This window comes from Tetranychus urticae, chromosome 2 (assembly GCF_039701765.1).
Source record: "Tetranychus urticae isolate SD_2017Ah chromosome 2, NJAU_TeUrti_SD_1.0, whole genome shotgun sequence".
Taxonomy (NCBI): domain Eukaryota; kingdom Metazoa; phylum Arthropoda; class Arachnida; order Trombidiformes; family Tetranychidae; genus Tetranychus; species Tetranychus urticae.
The window spans coordinates 8,808,053-8,827,230 of NC_142959.1; the positions used below are offsets into that span (position 1 = coordinate 8,808,053).

General features: G+C 32.6%; 2 protein-coding genes across 3 annotated transcripts; both read left to right on the forward strand.

Moving 5' to 3' along the window:
- Positions 1 to 7: 7 nt before the first annotated feature.
- On the forward strand, positions 8 to 4,972 carry LOC149093825 (uncharacterized). Of its 2 annotated transcripts, none has more exons than XM_015935731.3 (15): positions 8 to 104; positions 168 to 238; positions 303 to 444; positions 512 to 642; positions 952 to 1,051; positions 1,664 to 1,827; positions 1,906 to 2,058; positions 2,119 to 2,364; positions 2,429 to 2,539; positions 2,604 to 2,672; positions 2,736 to 2,889; positions 2,953 to 3,123; positions 3,179 to 3,302; positions 3,529 to 4,259; positions 4,329 to 4,972. In XM_015935731.3, the coding sequence occupies exons 1-15, from the start codon at positions 47 to 49 to the stop codon at positions 4,760 to 4,762; spliced, it is 2,859 nt and encodes a 952-aa protein (XP_015791217.2). In that variant the 5' UTR covers positions 8 to 46; the 3' UTR covers positions 4,763 to 4,972. The 2 variants fall into 2 exon arrangements, with proteins under 2 accessions (XP_015791217.2, XP_089124227.1); XM_089268101.1 differs by having other exon boundaries at positions 1,664 to 1,809.
- Positions 4,973 to 12,776: 7,804 nt separating this feature from the next.
- Positions 12,777 to 17,972, forward strand: LOC107367959 (uncharacterized). Its single transcript, XM_025162036.2, has 15 exons — positions 12,777 to 12,935; positions 12,999 to 13,069; positions 13,134 to 13,275; positions 13,352 to 13,482; positions 13,882 to 13,981; positions 14,496 to 14,647; positions 14,742 to 14,894; positions 14,955 to 15,200; positions 15,256 to 15,366; positions 15,671 to 15,739; positions 15,811 to 15,964; positions 16,039 to 16,209; positions 16,269 to 16,392; positions 16,620 to 17,350; positions 17,419 to 17,972. Exons 1-15 carry the CDS (start codon positions 12,878 to 12,880, stop codon positions 17,700 to 17,702), a joined length of 2,697 nt encoding a protein of 898 aa, XP_025017804.2. The 5' UTR covers positions 12,777 to 12,877; the 3' UTR covers positions 17,703 to 17,972.
- The last annotated feature ends 1,206 nt before the right edge of the window (positions 17,973 to 19,178 follow it).

Sequence of the window (19,178 nt, forward strand, 5' to 3'; positions counted from 1 at the left end):
AATTGTTTCTGCTTGCTGTAACTTCTGTAACTTGTTGTTCGATACTATGATTCGTTTAATATCAATCTTACTTTTAAGTCAATATTTTGACTTAATATTGTCAGGTAAGTGATGAACAACTTAAAACAAATTGTTACTCTTTTATAATCAAAATTAACATTTTACAGAATCTTTGAATGATATCAGTTTAAAGATTGAAAGTGGATCTTGGATCATCAATTCATCTTTAATTGATTCTGTAAGCATATTATTGAGTTCGTTTCTTTGCGATTGTTTTCTGAATAAAATTATTTCTTTGAAAGGAAACCAACACGAAATATACCTTGAACGAGGTTATCTATTCCGATGAATACATCGAAGGTAAGATTTCGCTTTCATCTGGATCGCTCAAATGGGATGTTATTTACTCAACAATCAACCAAAATCAACGTCTTGTTATTCACGGTAAGGAATGTTGATTGGAAACTTTCTCATGAGTTAAATGATTTTTTTGTGGTTCATTGCTAAATAGATAACCAATGTGATCTGTTCACTTATAACACGAAATGGGAATCAAAGTTACCGGGAATAACGAATCCATTGTTAAACCACATTCTTCTGGTCGGACCTTCAGTTACACATAGACTGGGCCAACTTTCATGGGTAAGTATACCATAAGTATGACCCAAACTAATAAGCATGAAAATACGGTGACCTTTACTGCGTTTGAAATTCGATGCGTTTTCTGAATGTGTTGCTCAAATTGTCAAAATTATTTTGCTGAAGTTTGAAGCATGAAACTATTATTTCCTAAAAAAATTATTTCGGATTGATTCAAATTGAGCTCATTTCAAGTGATTACAACTCAAAAAAATTGAAAGGGGTTAAAACCAAAAAGATCATAAACTTTGAAAAAGAATATTATAAGTCAATGTTAATTCGCTCAAACTGATAATCATTTCGTCCATCCAGCAAGAAGAGCCTGACACTGAGAAGAGAGGAGTAACAATGTACAGTAAAAGTACAACGATTGGAAGAAGCCGTTTGAATATAACTAATTATTACATAAAAGGTTAGTTTCATTTGTTTTTTATTATCTATTTAATATTTCTGGCAACGAACGAGTCATCGTCTCCATTGAATAAACTTTGACCCTGCTTGATAGAATTCATTGTAAGAAATAATTATGTAGAGCAAAGTTTGCTTAATTGTACTTCTTAAACCCTTTTAAGGAAACGAGTAACACCAAGGCTATGAAATATTGGCAGGGATACAGAAAAACGCCCCATTTGCCGAAACTTTGATCTTTCATTATCTTGAATGAATTTGTTGAGCTAATAAGTTTTGCTATCCATTAGACTTTGCTCTATCTGAAGATTATTGCTATTCAAAGTGAAATAACTTTTGACTACCCTTGGGAAACTTTTTAATTGAACTAAATTTGCAATCGAAAGTTGATTCGACTCGTTATGCTATTAGACTAGACTAGATACTTTGCTTTCGCCATTTAATCAAATAGTCAACTCTTTTTATTTCAAAAATTTATGACAATTGTCATAATTAGGATCATGTCATCGTTTATAATAAGGATAAGCGATTTGGTTGTTAAAAAGATGAAGACCTAATTTTCATGATAATTAATTATCTTTACGTTTAAAACATAACTTTATTGACTCTTTCGTAGCTCCATTTGAATCGCTGAAAGATAGTATTGCTCCAAGAGTCACCATATTCACTGGCATTGATCCATCTGAACCTGACTATTCCAAGCAAACAACACTAACATTGGACACTTATATTCAAACGGAAAGCTCTGAAGCGGATTTACATGTAAATGGATTTGTTAAAGTAAATTGATTTTCATATTACACTGTTATTCAAATAATCAATCAAAACTGTTTTGTTTTTAACTCCATATTTTCACAGCCGGAGCCTGGAATTGGATGTCCATTTTATTTCAGTCCCACTACTCGTAAACCACAGCTTTTTAGCCAAGCATTTTCACGATTACATTACATTGTAGATACAACCGTGAAAAAAGCCAACTCAAAGTCGAAGAAGACGGTGAAAAGAGAAGAGGTTTGTTCATTATGACTCCAGTGGAACAAACTTAAACTTGAATCTTCTTTCCCTTTTCAGGTTTATATTGACCAGTTAACACAACAAATGTATATTGAAACCACAATCGAAGGCGAAAAAACTGAAGAAATTTATGATTTCACTTTGGGAATCAAGTATGAGGACCAATATTTAAATTCTTGTCCAATAAAGCAACTTGATTTGTCCATTCCTGGAATGATAGTTTATTCAGATCAGGGTGCAATAAATATAAATGCGCATCTTGGTTTCAATTTGAGCTATAAATTTTTAGGAATCGTTCAGAATGTGAGTATTAGAATATTGATTGTTTGCTTGATGCTCATGATAATAAAATAATGATCACTTTCAGAGTCTTTCATCTGGAAGAGACTTGTATGTCTGGGAAGCTGTTGAGTACAACAAAACATTTGAAGACCAAAAATGTGACAAACTTGTAACAACTCAATACCTACTTTTGACCGTAAGTAGAGTTACTCATTTCAAGTGTTGACACTAAATGACTAAATTCAATTTTCATTGATCAGAATTATGGCAATCATGGTGAACAGTTTATACTTCACTCAACAACAATCAATGGCTACACGAAAACAGGCGTAAGTTTATAAATTATACATTTGATTAAAAACTTGATTTTTAAATTAAATTTGATTCTCTAGAATAATTATATCAAAGTCCTTGAAACAAGTCGAGTTTACCGCAAATTTGAACCTACAATTCAGAGTGAAGATTATGATTTAAAGTTCAATGTTGATAAATGTTATCCATTTAAATCACAGCATCAAACTATTAAATTACATTTCAGATGCCAGGGTAAGTATTTCTTAAGTCCAAATCTGATTCCACTAATAACTCTTCTTATTGATATCACTCAAGATGACTGTGACCATTTCAAATCCCAAATATATGAACATCGATATGCTATAAAATCAATGATAACACGAACTGATCAAATATCGTCTTCAAGAATATCCAATATTGAAGTTATTCCCGACTCAAATGGAGCGACTGCCTACATAACGTTTCTTGAAGCTCCAGAAATTAAAGGTAACCAGATCTTTTTATCAGATTAAAAAACTCAATTATTCTTTTTTTTCATTAGAGGCGTTCCACTCCGATAACAGATTTCTGAAGACTGAGAGACTAATCCCTGGATCGTCAACATTTATAGCGCAACGCCAGGAAGAATGTCTTGAAGTTGCTGCAAAATCAGCAACAAATTTTCAGTAGGTTTCACTTTAAATTTTCCAATCGTTTGTTCAATCAGAGATTTCTTCAAGTTCAGAAAATTGTTTACATATTTCGATAATAAACATTTTTCAGGAAAATGCGTAAAAATATGACTAAAAATTTGGTTTAAACATCAAAGGAGATTTTTGAGAACTTGAATGCCAAGAAGAATTGCTGTAAATCATTTCATTGAGGATCTAATTACTTTTCTCCTTTAAACAGGACAGTTATCTATTGTTATAAACAAAAACATTGTTTCGCATTTAATGAACAAAAAGACTTGACTGAAAACGAAGATGGAGACTGGTGCGATATCTATCAAATTCCTTTGAAAAATTTACACCGCTACAGTCAAGAATTGCCTCTTGATAAAATTGACTGGAGCATTGAATGGAAAAAATTGATTTACAGCTTAACCGACGCATCGAAAAAAGCATTGTACTCATGTGATCTCATGGAGAATGTCGCATCAAAGGCTCAGAGACATTTTGATTCATATTACCTTTATGACGATCACACTAGACTGATACCAAATGATGAAAATATACTCAAGATTGATGGAGTTAAAAATGTTGGCGAATGTTTCCATGAGTGTCAGCAGACAGAGAAGTTTGACTGTAGATCAATATCCATATGTCCTGACGTTGATCAACCCGAATGTATCATATCAAATGTCTCGAGAAGGGCATTAACAGATGATGATTCGATAACCAATAGGTCTTGTAAAGTTTTGTACATAAACCCAATGCTTTATTATGTGAAGGTTGCGAATAGAAAGTACAAAAATCCAGTAACCGTTTCAGAGTTGGATTTTTATGCTGAAAATTGTGCCAATTTATGCTATGAAACAGACGATTGTTTATCATTTCAAGATTGCAATAGAGATTGTACTTTTGGCGGATATTATACAGATTCCTCGACTGAATTCAGTCAAGATTGTGACATTTATATTCGTAAGTAACCATATATCCATAAACCAATCTTAACTCAAGTCCATTAATATTGATCCATTGTCTTTTCAGCCAAAGTACTTCACAAGTTTACTGATAATGGCAAAAGGATAGTCTCTGATGTTTTCCATACTGAGCTTGGGTTAAATTCAGACCAATGTGCTGCTCTATGCCATGATTGGGATAATGGAGATGAAGTTTGTCAATCTTTCAACTTTTGTCCATCAACTAAAACCACGAGTTTATGCGAGTTGTCCAAGTATAAGATAGAGGATTCGACGACAAAAACAATCGACTCTAAAATTTGTCACAACTATGGTTACATTTCATCAGGCGTTACAAAGAGTCAAAATTCAAAAGATGATGGCCATGAAGGTTTAAGTGGGAAAACTGTCATTAGTTTGATTGCGGTATTTGTTGGCATTGGCTTCGTGGCTGGTTTTATTTTGCCTTTTGTTTATGCAAAGTTTATATCGACCCAACACTCTAGATTAAATACAAAATAAGAAACTGTTATATCTTTTTTAGAAGGAAATAAAACGATAAAATTTTTGCTGATAACGGCATGATGACAGATGAGGGCTGAAAAATGATGCTGTCGTTATAATGGACTTCTATTAGTTCACATGAAGTGTTGAAAATAAACATCTCAAGATTACTAATTCTTTATTTGAAAGTAAAAAGTTTTATCTTTTGCTGTATTACAGAACTAATAATTCTGAGTGCTTTCATGCTTGTTTCATTTCGATCTGAATTGCCTTGACGTATTAATGGCGTTCCATTTATTTCAGACCGTTTCTTTTTACCTATGTAACTACTGCGTAAAGGGCTCTCATCTTGCATAGGACTATTGAGCAAATCAAAAGATACTTTAAAGATACTTTTGAGACTGAAAAAGAGTATTGAAACAGATTGTAGAGTTTGATCTGTTGATTTAAAAACCAAAAAAGCGGAGGGGTTGGATTAACAGCATAATGGGTTTGCCTGCGAGTTAGCAGAATTAGCATGTCCTAGCAGAAATCAACTCATAATTGAAACCTGATTGATTTTTGCTCCTATTGTCAAATATTGTCATCATTACAAGCACTTTTTGCAGAATCAATTTTTGCAGAATCAACGAGATTGGTAGCAGATTAGCGAGATTCTTCTTTTGTGACAATTTTTTCTTGTTACGAATTTCGTAATTTTTTTATAAGTTATGCGTTTATATATATTTTGCAAGTTTTACGCATCCTTCAAAGCTCGCTCTAACTTTAAAATCAGATGTAAATTCTAAAGTTCTTGCAGATTCTATCACTCAAGTGTTTAAACGATGGCCAGTAATTGGACGATAATCTCGGTGAAAGACACATAAGAAAACAACTTCTTAATTTTGTCAACTTGTTTCCACCTTCATTGAGGAATTCTATTATCCACATAAGTTTTTTATGAGAATGGTTTAAGGATTTATATCGATCAACACATCAAGCGCTTCCTTAATTCTCATGTCAAGTTTAATTTCTACCATTTTGTCAAATCTATCAGAATCTATTCATGAAGTTTTGCGTTTAACTGGAGAAGACTTGTATTCTGATGTTGATGGACTAGCTTCATCATCAGCTTATGTATCTGACCAAAAGTCAGAATCAGAATTAACATCTTCATTAGCATATGAATAGTAATCTTCTTGAAGTTCAAGTGAACCCTGAGATTCATTTTGGATAAGATACTAAAGAATAGCTGAGAAGTTTTTGTCCTCTTCAACTATAGCTGATTTAAAACTATTCTGGTTGCGTTTTGTTGCAATTTAACAACATTAGCAGGATTTATCATCTCTGAAAGTTAAGAGAATCTATACCATATATAAAGTCAAAACATAAAATTTTTGCGTAAAGATTGTGGCCAAACTAAAAGGATTCTAAGAAAATTTTTTCCCAGCCTGAAAGCCATGATTAAACTACATCCACGAAAAATAGTCTGAACTTCATCGGAATTCAGGTATCTGAGAAATTAACGTTCAAACAGGGTGGGGAAAAAATGCAGAATCCGTATCTTTTACCATTGACTTTGGGGGAAAAAATGTTTTGGTTTTTCAGGTTGATTGTTGGTTTATTGTTAAATTAGAAGGATATGTGAAGCCATTTTTCGAGCTAAGGGTAGTTTAAAAAATCTGTATTCTAATATTGTAAATCATATCTCACAGTTGATTAGGTTAATTGTCTTTGCTTTTAAGCATTATTTGGTTACCTTATTGAATTTGGTTAATTTGGTGTTTTTGGTTAATTTTTTTATCATTCTGGTCCACCAATTAAACATTATTTCAGAAATAAAGGTATCTATTCCTACCGCTATCACATTATTATCTAATTTAAACCTAATTTAATATGTAGCTTTTGGTCCCCGAAAATTTCGAAGCTCACCTCAATTCCTTGACTCATAATGGCCACCATTAATATGGTAAGATTTTTTGTTACTGTTTTAGTTTAACCAAAATCTTTACGCAAAAATTTCATGTCTTGACTTTATATATGGTATAGACAAGCTGAGCCTCGATCATTACTGATCGTAAATTTCTTTTCACTGAATACAAAAAACCCAATCCACATTTAAATACTCAAATTATTGATGCAAAACCAATGTCAATGAGACAAAATCAAACATAAATTTGCTTCAACAGTTGAGGCAACATATTTTTTACCTAACTCTTTGCTCGAAAAATGGTTTTACATAGCTTCTTATTTAACAATAAACCAACGATCAGCCTGAACAACTAAAACATTTTCCCCTCAAAGTCATTGGTAAAAGATATGGATTCAGCTTTTTTCACCTACCCTGTTCAATCGCTTATTTCTTAGTAGCCTCAATTCTGATTAACCTCTGACTATTTTTGTGAATGTAGTTTGATCTTGGCTTTCAGGGTGTGAAAATTTTCAGAATCCTTTTAGTTCATTCACAATCTTTACTCAAAAATTACATGTTTTGACTTTTTATATGGTATAGCCAAGCTGAGCCCTGATCATTATTGATCGTAAAGGACAATGGACAAAAACTTCGATTTCACCGTTAAGAGTTGGGACTTAGTGAGTTATTAGGGGTATAAAAACTGAGTAAGTGTTCAGTTTTGTTCAGCTATGTAAGCAGATTTTTTTTATGAAATGGATTCACTGATTCAACTTTGATGTTCAACCAGAAAATCTATTTATTTTGAGAAATAAAGCTTTTTTAAAGCAGAAGTATTATTTTCAGTTGAATCGAAAGCATTCTGTGATCTTAATAGTTAGAGATTGAAACTTATTATTAATCTATATGGTTGGATCACATGCTAGATCAAATAAATTAACCGATTTATCAACAGTGATCTTGATTTTGTCCATTGGTCTTAAAATTTGAGCTCATTATTTCGAGATTCGCATCACTTTAAATCATCATTCTTCCAACAATTTGATTCTTTATTAATTTATAATTCAATTCAATTTAATAACTTTCCATTAGCACATTATGATATTATTGTTGTAAATGCACAAGCAACAACTTGTTCAACAAAGCAAACTCATATCAATTCATTTCAACTTCAAAAGTCAATGCAAAAAAACTGTGGAAGTCTCGAACATTTGAGTAAAGACTTGATACTTATTCTTGTAAATATAATGGAATCTAATCTCAATCAGGCAGTTAAAATAAAATTTACTCTCCGATTTAGGACGGAAACCAATAGATAGCAAATAAAAAGAGAATCAATGATCTAAAAAATGAAAAAATCAATGAGCAAAAGATGAATTCAAGATCAACACTAGAATGTATTACGAAAATAAATTATTAAATTTATGGAAATGAACATTCAACTATTTGAAATGAAATGAGTGAAACGCAGATCAATTTTCAAACACAACTGACTAAAAATGTCAGTTTCTTGCTTAAACCAGTTTATGAAGTAGGTTAACTTTGGACTTAACAGGGGCCATTGTTAGCTTTGTTACAAAGAATTCATCTTTTTTAATTTGATCAAAAATTGCCATATTCAAACCCCTCGGCCTCATAAAATGAGCTAACAGACATAAAAATCAGGGATTGACACTTGGATAACTTCCCTTGTTAGTACAATCAGTTTGAGTAATGAAACTTAATGATTAGACTTATGTATTTCTTTCATTTGGTTTGGTCTGAGCCTAAACCTTCATGACCCGCAGATTCAATATAGTTCCGGCAGCTTTGTTGAAATTGTTTCCCAACAGTTAAGTAATTAAGTAAAGCCGCCACTAGCGCTGATAATACTTGTATCCGAATATTTTGTGAATTTGAATTTTTTTACAGGTTTTTTGACCAATTTCTGTTCAATTATGTGTAATTTTTGTTAAATTTTTGTGGTTGTCTTCTTACTTTAACGGCTTTCAAATATCCGCCGAGAATTCCAATAAAAAAATATTCGAATGTAAATATTCGCAAAACTATCAGCTCTAGCCGCCATCACTAATAAATTTGTCTCAACAGCAGTGGAAGTACCAGCACCTTGAATTAAGCATCTGATTCGTTATACAGTACAGAGTGGCGAGAAAGTTTATGTGGGTAAGCAACGCCCATTCAATATGCGTAGAAACCAATTTTTAATTTGTTTAAATCGATGACTTAATTTGTTCATATTAGCCGCTCTTCTATGCGCTTCTATTGCCCCTTTCCACATAAACTTTCTCGCCACTCTGTAATTATACGTTTATATTTACAAAAGGAAAAACGCCATCTATTGATACGATAACTAGAAGAATGGTCATAAGTCGAGCAGACGATTAAGTTAAATTGTCACCCCAGTGAAATGATTGCAAGAAAAAATTTAGTTAGATTACCTCTATCAGAGAAATTAAATATAATTAAAGAATGTCAACAATCGATAGTTACTATTATAAAAGACATAGTGTAACTCGGACAAACGGTCAACTATATTCTACACAAGGAGAACGATCTACTGGCAACAACAAGTGAACATAAGATGTTGTAAAAACTAGGTTACCAAATAAGTGTAATCTAACTTAAATTGAAGATTCAATGAATGAATTTATAATAAAGTGTAATTTCAAGCAAATACCTGTTGATGGTCAAACCTTTTGTTGACAAACAAATAAATCGAAAAATATCACTGGGTTTAAAGCTTCACATGGATTTATAAATTACTTAAGAGATGAGGAATAACAAATGTAACAAATAAAATCAATAAATTGATCTTTTGGTAATAACTGAACATCAGTTAATTAATCATAAAAACACCTTTTGTTGATGAACCATTTCACTCATAAATCAAATTGACACTTTCAGTTATTAAGACTGGTAATTAATCTTATGGTCAGTTATTACTTTACTCTATTGTTAAGTATTGATTATTATTGTAATTGGAAAGTGAGCTAAAGGAAGCTTTAGTTTAAAATGATATAAAAAGGGATTAGCTTTCTTAGTTTAACCATATTAACTCCCAGTTTCTTTACCTTTGAACACTCAACCAGCCCAACTAGAGTCAAAGTTGAGCTCCGATGGTTCCCTAACCCACCTCTTCCTACACCTTACAGTTAACTTAACCAGTATTAATTCAAATTAAATCACTTATATTGTAACGGTAGTAATATTGTAACTTTGAAATTGTGTAAACTGTATTGCATCAAGCCATTGTATTGGATATTTTTGGCAATTCGAAAATTTTTGACTTTCTATGGGAATTCACATGTGAATTTTTTTTCGAATTGTGCGCTGAAATTGATGCACACAGCCCTCTGTTGGCGTATTAAGATTATTTCCCAGTAAAAGGAAGTGCAAGGAGTCTTTGTAAAGCCATTATTTTCAATCAAGATTTTTCTTTGAATCTTTTGTGACAAAATGACTGATTTGACACAAGTTCAAAAGGGTTCAAGTTTTTTTATCAAATCGTATTACGCGATAGCAGTACCAGAGTAACGCTTGCAGCATTTCGTAGTGAATACAAAAATTTGAAATGCCATCACGATGGGCTTTCAAAAGGTGCAAACTTTCTTTGTTTGTCTAAGCAAAACTTTCTTCTTCATTATTTCCTCTTTTTTGCACGTTGGTTGACTAGTTTGTAGAGAAAGCAACACTACTAGATGTGTGAAAAGTTGCATCTGGTCACGCAACAGAGGTTTTAACACCTGAAAATATCGAAAGAGTTTGAAAATATTTTTAACAAAACCCAAGAACATTAATACGACATGGTTCTATTACCTTAAGATTCTCTTATAGCTCTCTACAACAACACTCCGTAAGGCAATCAAAATTATCCTTACAAGGTTACTAGAGTCCAGCTTTTTTCGGATTAATCGAAAGAGCGTCAGTTAGATTTTACAGCGTCCTTTCTCGGTGTTCTAACTGGAGAAACATTCCCTGTCCAACCTGTTTTCAGTGACGAGGCTCACTCTTGGATGTATGGATACGTTTACCGTCAAAACTACAGGATTTGGGGATCTGAAAATCCAAATTATTTGATTGATGTGAGTCTACGTCTGCAGAAAGTTACTTGTTGGGCTGCACTCTCCGTCAATGGTGTTTTCATGGAAATGTTTACAGAAACAGTTACGCGTGAACGGTACTGCACACTTCTGACCCAAAAGTGGTTTCCATTTGCCGAACGTCATAATGTGATCAATTCCTGGTTTTGCATGCAGAATGGCGCTCAACCACACCGAACAAAGGATGTTTCTGATACGCTATAGGCAAATATGGCCCAAGGGTGATAGCATACGGCTATCCGAAACATACTGGTTCTGGTATAGAATTCCCGCCATACAGTCCCGACCTCAATCCTTGAGCACAGCAAGCCTGCATTTCTTTTCGAAATCTGAGTAGCCGTTGAAAAATTATGCGCCTATATACATGCGCTGCTATTATTGATCTTTCAGTTCAAATTTTGTCTTGCCAAATCCAGAAATTCCACCGGTAACCATATTTTTAAAAATGTGTTGAGCTAACTCTGCAATTATTGTCTTTTCTTTATCATTTGTTCTAATCTCATTGTTCTGTCTGTTAGGTGAATTATGTAGCTCGATGTTAGACTCGTTTGTGAATAGGATTTAATCTCATCAACTCACTTTTCATTGTATTGTCACAATAACCTTGTTTGACTAGGCAATTTCCGGAATATATACGATCATAAATATTTGCTTGAGACAAAAGTACAACTTTCTGGTACTTATAAGCTATTTTACCTCAATCAGTTGAGAGTGCATAGTTAATCATGATTTTCGTCTTGAAATCGTCTTTTCTTGACTCTGGAAGTGTTCAAATAAATTCAGATCTCGCCAATATTTACGTGTTGATGCTCCAGCTTTATCTTTCATCGTATCTTCTATCATCGCCATTGTTGTAGGTGTGGATTTCCTGCTTCTTCCGGTCTCTTTTCGTCCTCAATCGTATCTCTTCTTATCCACCTGTAAAATGTTTAAACATTAATATTGAGTGAGGAAGCAATCTCCACCGGTGAGTAATTTAAATCATTCAATATTTGTATTGTCAACCTAATAATTTTTCTTTGATTAACTTCCATATTAACACAGTATTTCACTAAATAAGAACAGTATTACATAACCAAAAGGTGATCAGACGATCGTAATTCGCCACAAGCTTGAGCATATTAAGCCAAACCCCTTTCCCTTTATTTTCTAACCACTTTGTATTTATTCACCCATTGTCTAGGAAAATTATCAATAAACTTTGGCCATTTCCTAACCTCTTGTGCTGCCCTCCGTCTTTTCTTCAAAGCGGTTGATAATTCTGCGGAAAAGTAATTACTCTTTCTCTTCCTCTGACTGTTAATCCGATAAACGGCTAGAAAATTAATTTATTAATTAATAAATTGTTAAACATGGATTTCCACATGATTTGTTGAAGTGTACAATGATAGTTCAGCTCACCTAAGTTATGACGCAAAGCTTGATTCACAATCAAATGAGCTCACTTTTTGACTCATTTGAGCAAATTTTATTTTCAAAGACTGTAATTTACAGTCACCGTAGCTAAAAATTTAATCATTCCATTTTTGGACCGTTAGATGTCTGCACTCCAAAAAGGCCAACTATACGAGGTTTGGGTGTAGTGATTCAATTTTATTCAATATAATTCAATTTTTACAATACAAGATAGATTAAAGATAGATACATTGTAGATTAAAATTCTCTATTATCTTTGTTTTACCAATAATCTAATCTGTAAATTGATGAAAAACTGTGCAGGTAATCAGTTCAGTGTAAGGTAACCTAGTGGTTACCCTGCACTGAGTGGTTGTATTCAACAAATGAAATCATTTTATGCCCCCACACTACTCAGTGCAGGGTACTTAAAAAGTTTCTCTGATCGAAAGCCTTGATAAAATTAAGTTTTGGAGAACTCAAAGTCTCGGCACGTTTGCACTCTTTAGACTCATAGAATAATCAATCCAAAACAAAAGATTTTAATGAGTGAATAAATTATAACGCCTATTAAATACCACGATTAATTTTGTTTTTTGTGTCATAATCAGGGAGATAAATTAAAGATTATACACTCAAGGTGACGTTCAGCAAAGAAGCTGAACCAAATAAATAAGTTTAGGTGATCAGAAATATTCACAAATTGTTTCTGCTTGCTGTAGCTTCTGTAACTTGTAGTTCGATACTATGATTCGTTTCATATCAATCTTACTTTTAAGTCAATATTTTGACTTAATATTATCAGGTAAGTGGTGAACAACTTAAACAAAATTGTTACTATTTTATAATCAAAAATAACATTTTACAGAATCTTTGAATGATATCAGTTTAAAGATTGAAAGTGGATCTTGGATCATCAATTCATCTTTAATTGATTCTGTAAGCATACTATTCAGTTTGATTCTTTGCGATTGTTTTCTGAACAAAATTACTTCTTTGAAAGGAAACCAACACTAAATATACCTTGAACGAGGTTATCTATTCTGGTGAATACATCGAAGGTAAGATTTCGATTTCATCTGGTTCGCTCAAATGGGATGTTATTTACTCAACAAACAACCGAAATCACCGTCTTGTTATTCACGGTAAGGAACTTTGATTGGAAACTTTATCTGAATAAAATGATTTGAGAAACTATTTTTTTGGTTCATTGCTAAATAGATAACCAGTGTGATCTGTTCACTTATAACACGAAATGGGAATCAAAGTTACCGGGAATAACGAATCCATTGTTGAACCACATTCTTCTGGTTGGACCTTCAGTTACACATAGACTGGGCCAACTTTCATGGGTAATTATATCATAAGTATGACTAAAACTACGTGAAATCACATCAAACCAATTACCATGTTCCCCAATCTTTGAGTGCTCAAATTTTATCAGCATATAAGCACTTTGGTAATAACCACGAGAACACGGTGACCCTTAATACGTTTGAAATGCGATGCGTAATTTGAATGCGTTGCTCAAATTGTCATAAATATTGAAGCAATAGTATTATTTTGCTGAAGTTTGAAAGATCAACCTATTGTTTCCTAAAAAACTTCTTTCAGATTCATTCAAATTGAGCTCATTTAAACTTATTACAATTCAAGCAAATTTAAAGAGGTTAAAAACAAAAGATCATAAACTAAAATAAAGAATATTAAAACGTACCATATTGATTCACTTAAACTTTTCGTTCATCCAGCAAGAAGAGCCTGACACTGAAAAGAGAGGAGTAACAATGCACAGTAAAAGCACTACGCTTGAAGAAAGCCGTTTGAATATAACTAATTATTACATGAAAGGTGAGTTTCATTTGTTTTTATCTCTGGAAAAGAATGAGAAATCGTCTGCATTAAATGAATTTTTGGCCCTGCTTGATAGGATGCATTGTAAGAAATGATTATGTAGAGCAAAGTTTGTTTAATTGTGCTTCTTAAACCCTTTTAAGCAAACGAGTATAATCAATTAATTACTATCAACATCGATTCAATGCCTTATGTAATGAGTCTTAAGTCAATGTTGATAAGCAAAAATTCATCTCAAAAAAATTGACTATCGATATGAGTGTTAGCGAACTTGGGAAAGTTTTTAATTGAACGTACCTTGCAAATTGAATTAGAAACGCGTCTTTGCTTTTACCATTAAATCAAATAGCCAACTCTATTTATTTAAACATTTATGAAAATTTTCATAATTAGTGCCAAATCCGTCTATAAAAAGGATAGCTGAATTGATTTATTTAAAAAGATGAGAACCTAATTTTCATAATAATTATTTATCTGATATGTTTAAAACATAACTTTATTGACTCTTCAGTTGAATCGCTTCAAGACAACATTGAACCAAGAGTAACCATATTCACTGGCATTGATCCATCTGAACCTGACTATTCAAGGCAGACAACACTAACATTGGACACTTATATTCAAACGAAAAGTTCAGCTGAAAATTTGAAAGGATTTGTTAAAGTAAATTGATTGTCTAATTATCATTATGTTATTCTTGTTTGTTGTTTGAATAATCAATGAAAACTGTTTTGTTTTTAACTCCATATTTTCACAGCCGGAGCCTGGAATTGGATGTCCATTTTATTTTAGTCGAGCTACTAGTAAACCAAAGCTATTTAGCAAGTCCTTTTCACGATTACATTACATTGTAGATACAACCGTGAAAAAAGCCAACTCAAAGTCGAAGAAGACGGTGAAAAAAGAAGAGGTTTGTTCATTATGACACCAGTGGAACAAACTTAAACTTGAATCTTCTTTCCCTTTTCAGGTTTATATTGACCAGTTAACACAACAAATGAATATTGAAACCACAATAGAAGGCAATAAAAGTGAAGAAATTTATGATTTCACTTTGGGGATCAAGTATGAGGACCGAATTTTAAATTCTTGTCCAATAAAGCAACTTGATTTGTCCATTCCCGGAATGATAATTTACTCAGATCAGGGTGCGATGAATATAAATGTCCATCTTGGTTTCAATTTAAACTATAAATTTTTAGGAATTGTTCAGAATGTGAGTATTGATTGTTTGTTCAATTCTCATGATGATAAAATATGATCCCTTTCAGAGTCGTTCATCTGGACGAGACTTGTATGTCTGGGAAGCTGTTGAGTACAACAAAACATTTGAAGACCAAAAATGTGACAAACTTGTAACAACTCAATACCTACTTTTGACGGTAAGTAGAGTTGCTCATAAAGGGTGTATTGTTTAAGAGTGAAATTATGGGAGCAAAAAGAGTAACATTTTTTTACCTGATTGTGGTGATTATGATGATAAAGATGTTGATAAATATGATGCATTTTTCATCATTGTCCATTTTCGTCTTTATCTGCATCTTATCAACATATTTATCGCCATAACCAGCACAAACAGATAAGTAAATGTTACTCTTTTGCTCACATAATTTCACTCTTAAACAATACACCCTTTAGATTTAAAGTATTAACTCTAAATGACTAAAATCAATTTCCATTGATCAGAATGATGACAATCTTGGTGAACAATTTATGCTTCACTCGACAACAATAAATGGCTTCACCAAAACAGGCGTAAGTTTATAAATTATACATTTCATTATAATATAACAAATTTGATTTTAAAATTAAATTTTATTCTCTAGAATAATTATATCAGAGTCCTGGAGACAAGTCGAGTTTACCGTAAATTTGAACCTACAATTCAAAGTGAAGATTATGATTTAAAGCTCAATGTTGATAAATGTTATCCATTTGAATCACAGCACCGAACTATTAAATTACATTTCAAATGTCAGGGTAAGTATTTCTTAAGTGTTTCTTTAGTCCGAATCTAATTCCACTAATAACTCTTCTTATTGATATCACTCAAGGTGACTGTGACCATTTCAAGTCCGAAATATATCAACATCGATTTGCAATAAAATCAATGATAACCCGAACTAATCAAATATCGTCTTCAAGAATATCCAATATGGAAGTTATTCCCGACTCAGATGGAGCGACTGCATACATAAAGTTTCTTGAAGCTCCAGAAATTAAATGTAACCAGATCTTTTTATCAGATTAAGAAAACTCAATAATTATTTTTTTGTTTCATTAGATGCATTTTACTTCGACAGCAGATTCCTGATGCCTGAGAGACTGATCCCTGGATCGTCAATATTTGTAGCAAAGTTTGAGAAAGAATGTTTTGAGGCTGCTGCAAAATCACCAGCAAATTTTCAGTAGGTTTCACTTTAAATTTTTCAACCGTTTGTTCAATCAGAGATTTCTTTAAGTTCAGAAAATTGTTTACATATTTCGATAATAAATATTTTTCAGGAAAATACATAAAAATATGAATAATGATTTGGTTAGCACATCAAAGAAGATCTTTGAGAACTTGAATACCAAGAAGAATTGCTGTAAACCATTTCATTGACGATCTAATGAACTTTCCTTCTTTACACAGGACAGTTATCTTTTGTTATGATCAGGAACGTTGTTTCGCATTTAATGAACAAAAAGACTTGACTAAAAACAGTGATGGAGAATTCTGCAATATCTATCAAATTCCTTTGCGGAATCTACACCGACACAGTCTAGAATTGCCTCTTGATAAAATTGACTTGAGCATCGGATGGAAAAAATTGATCTATAGCTTAACCGACTCGTCGAAGACAGCATTGTACTCATGTGATCTCATGGAGAATGTCGCTTCAAAGGCTGAGAGGCATTTTGATTCACATTACCTTTATGACGATCACACTAGACTGATACCAAATGATGAAAATATACTCAAGATTGATGGAGTTAAAAATGTTGGCGAGTGTTTCCATGCGTGTCAGCAGACAGAGAAGTTTGACTGTAGATCAATATCCATATGTCCTGACGTTGATCAACCCGAATGTATCATATCAAATATATCGAGAAGTGCTTTGACACAAAATGATTTGATGACCAATTCGTCTTGTAAAGTTTTGTACAGAAACCCAATGCTTGATTATGTGAAGGTTTCGAATAGAAAGTACAAAAGTACAATAACCGTTTCCAGAGAAGGTTTTTATGCCGAAAATTGTGCCAATTTATGCTATGAAACGGACGATTGTTTATCATTTCAAGATTGCAATAGAGATTGTACTTTTGGCGGATATTATACAGATTCCTCGACTGAATTCAGTCAAGATTGTGACATTTATATTCGTAAGTAATCATATATCAATAAGTCATCTTAACTCGAGTCCATTAATATTAATCTATTGTATTTTCAGCCAAAGTACTTCACAAGTTTACTGATAATGGCAAAAGGATAGTCTCTAATGTTTTCCATACTGAGCTTGGGTTAACTTTAGACCAATGTGCTGCTCTATGCCATGATTGGGATAATGGAGATGAAGTTTGTCAATCTTTCAACTTTTGTCCATCAACTAAAACCACGAGTTCATGCGAGTTGTCCAATTATAAGATAGAGGATTCGTCGACAAAAACAATCGACTCTAAAATTTGTCACTATGGTATACTATGTCAACTATGGTTACACTTCATTAGGCGTTGAAAAGAGTCAAAATTCAAAAGATAATCGCCATGAAGGTTTAAGTAGGAAAACTGTCATTAGTTTGATTGCAATATTTGTTGGCATTGGTTTCGTGGCTGGTTTTATTTTGCCTGTTGTTTATGCAAAGTTTATATCGACCCAACACTCTAGATTAAATACAAAATAAGAAACAATTATACCTTTTTTAGAAGGGAATATTGTTAGTAAAATAATATTGTTAGTAAATAAAACAAAAGTCAATAAAATTGTTAGTAAACATCAATAACCAAACACTGTTTTCAATTTTCAACAATTATCTTGATTTTGGCCATTGACTTAAAAACTTTAAGCATCAATATTTCAAGAATAGTAACACTTACAAACATTATCTTTGAGTAAACATTAGATTTTATTATGCATTATAATATATTGAAATATCGAATCATTCAAGATTCTACAAAAAAGTTATAGCATTTTATTACTTATTTTTTTCCGATATGAGACTTGATTTATCAAGTTAGATGGTTACTCATTTGTTCAAATAGCATCAAGTTGAAATTAAATGCAAAAAATTTCTCGATCGGCTACTCTGATGTGGTTCGTCGCATTGGTATGCCCAAAATTTCGTGGCTCGCTTTACGACCTTACATGAGACACCTTCTGATTTCTAACGCTATACAACACGTTTTTGTCAGTCACCTCATTCAAAAAAGCCTGTATCTCGAAAACTAAGCGTTTTTTCGCGATTTTGAGTTTGAAATTTTGCGAATTTTCGCCTGTATGATTTAGATAAGGGGAGCGAAGCGTAAGAAAAACCGAGCCCTTTTTGGGATGGGGTTTTTGATAAGGATATCCAGGAAATAGGATCCTACAATGTCCGAAGAGTTCGTAGTTTTTCGAGCAAAAACATGATTCATCCAAAAAGAAAATTTTGTTTTCTCTTTGCTGCATCAATTCTGATAGAAAGTAATGCTACTCTTTACAGCACTGAAAACAGTTCCTCAATCAAAATCTGTAAGCGAAGTTATGACTAAAAAATAGTTTATTCGCAATTATTTAATTGAAAATTTAAATAAATTCAGCCTACATATCTCTTCGCTTCAAAATTTATCTATTTACTTTAAACCTTTCTATTTTTTGCCTAAATAAACACATAAATAACCTATGCATTCAGTTCAGCTTAAAAATCTAGAATGGATCCCTATGATCCAAACTAAAAAATTTTGATCTTATACACTTACAAAAAAGCCACAACACACTGATATTAGTAATTATTAGGTAACTGGGAAAAAGTCAAGCTTTTTTTTACATTTTTTGATGCTTTTCGGGCTACATCACCCTGTTAAATTTTCGCTTATCATTCTCCTTATACGGAGTCCAGATTGAAGGTCCTGGGCGATTTTCTGGACATCTACAAATATGGCCAGGTTTTTCAGCCTTCTCGCAATCTGGTGGATGATTGGGACAAACCTGTCCTGGAGCTCAAGCGATTACACA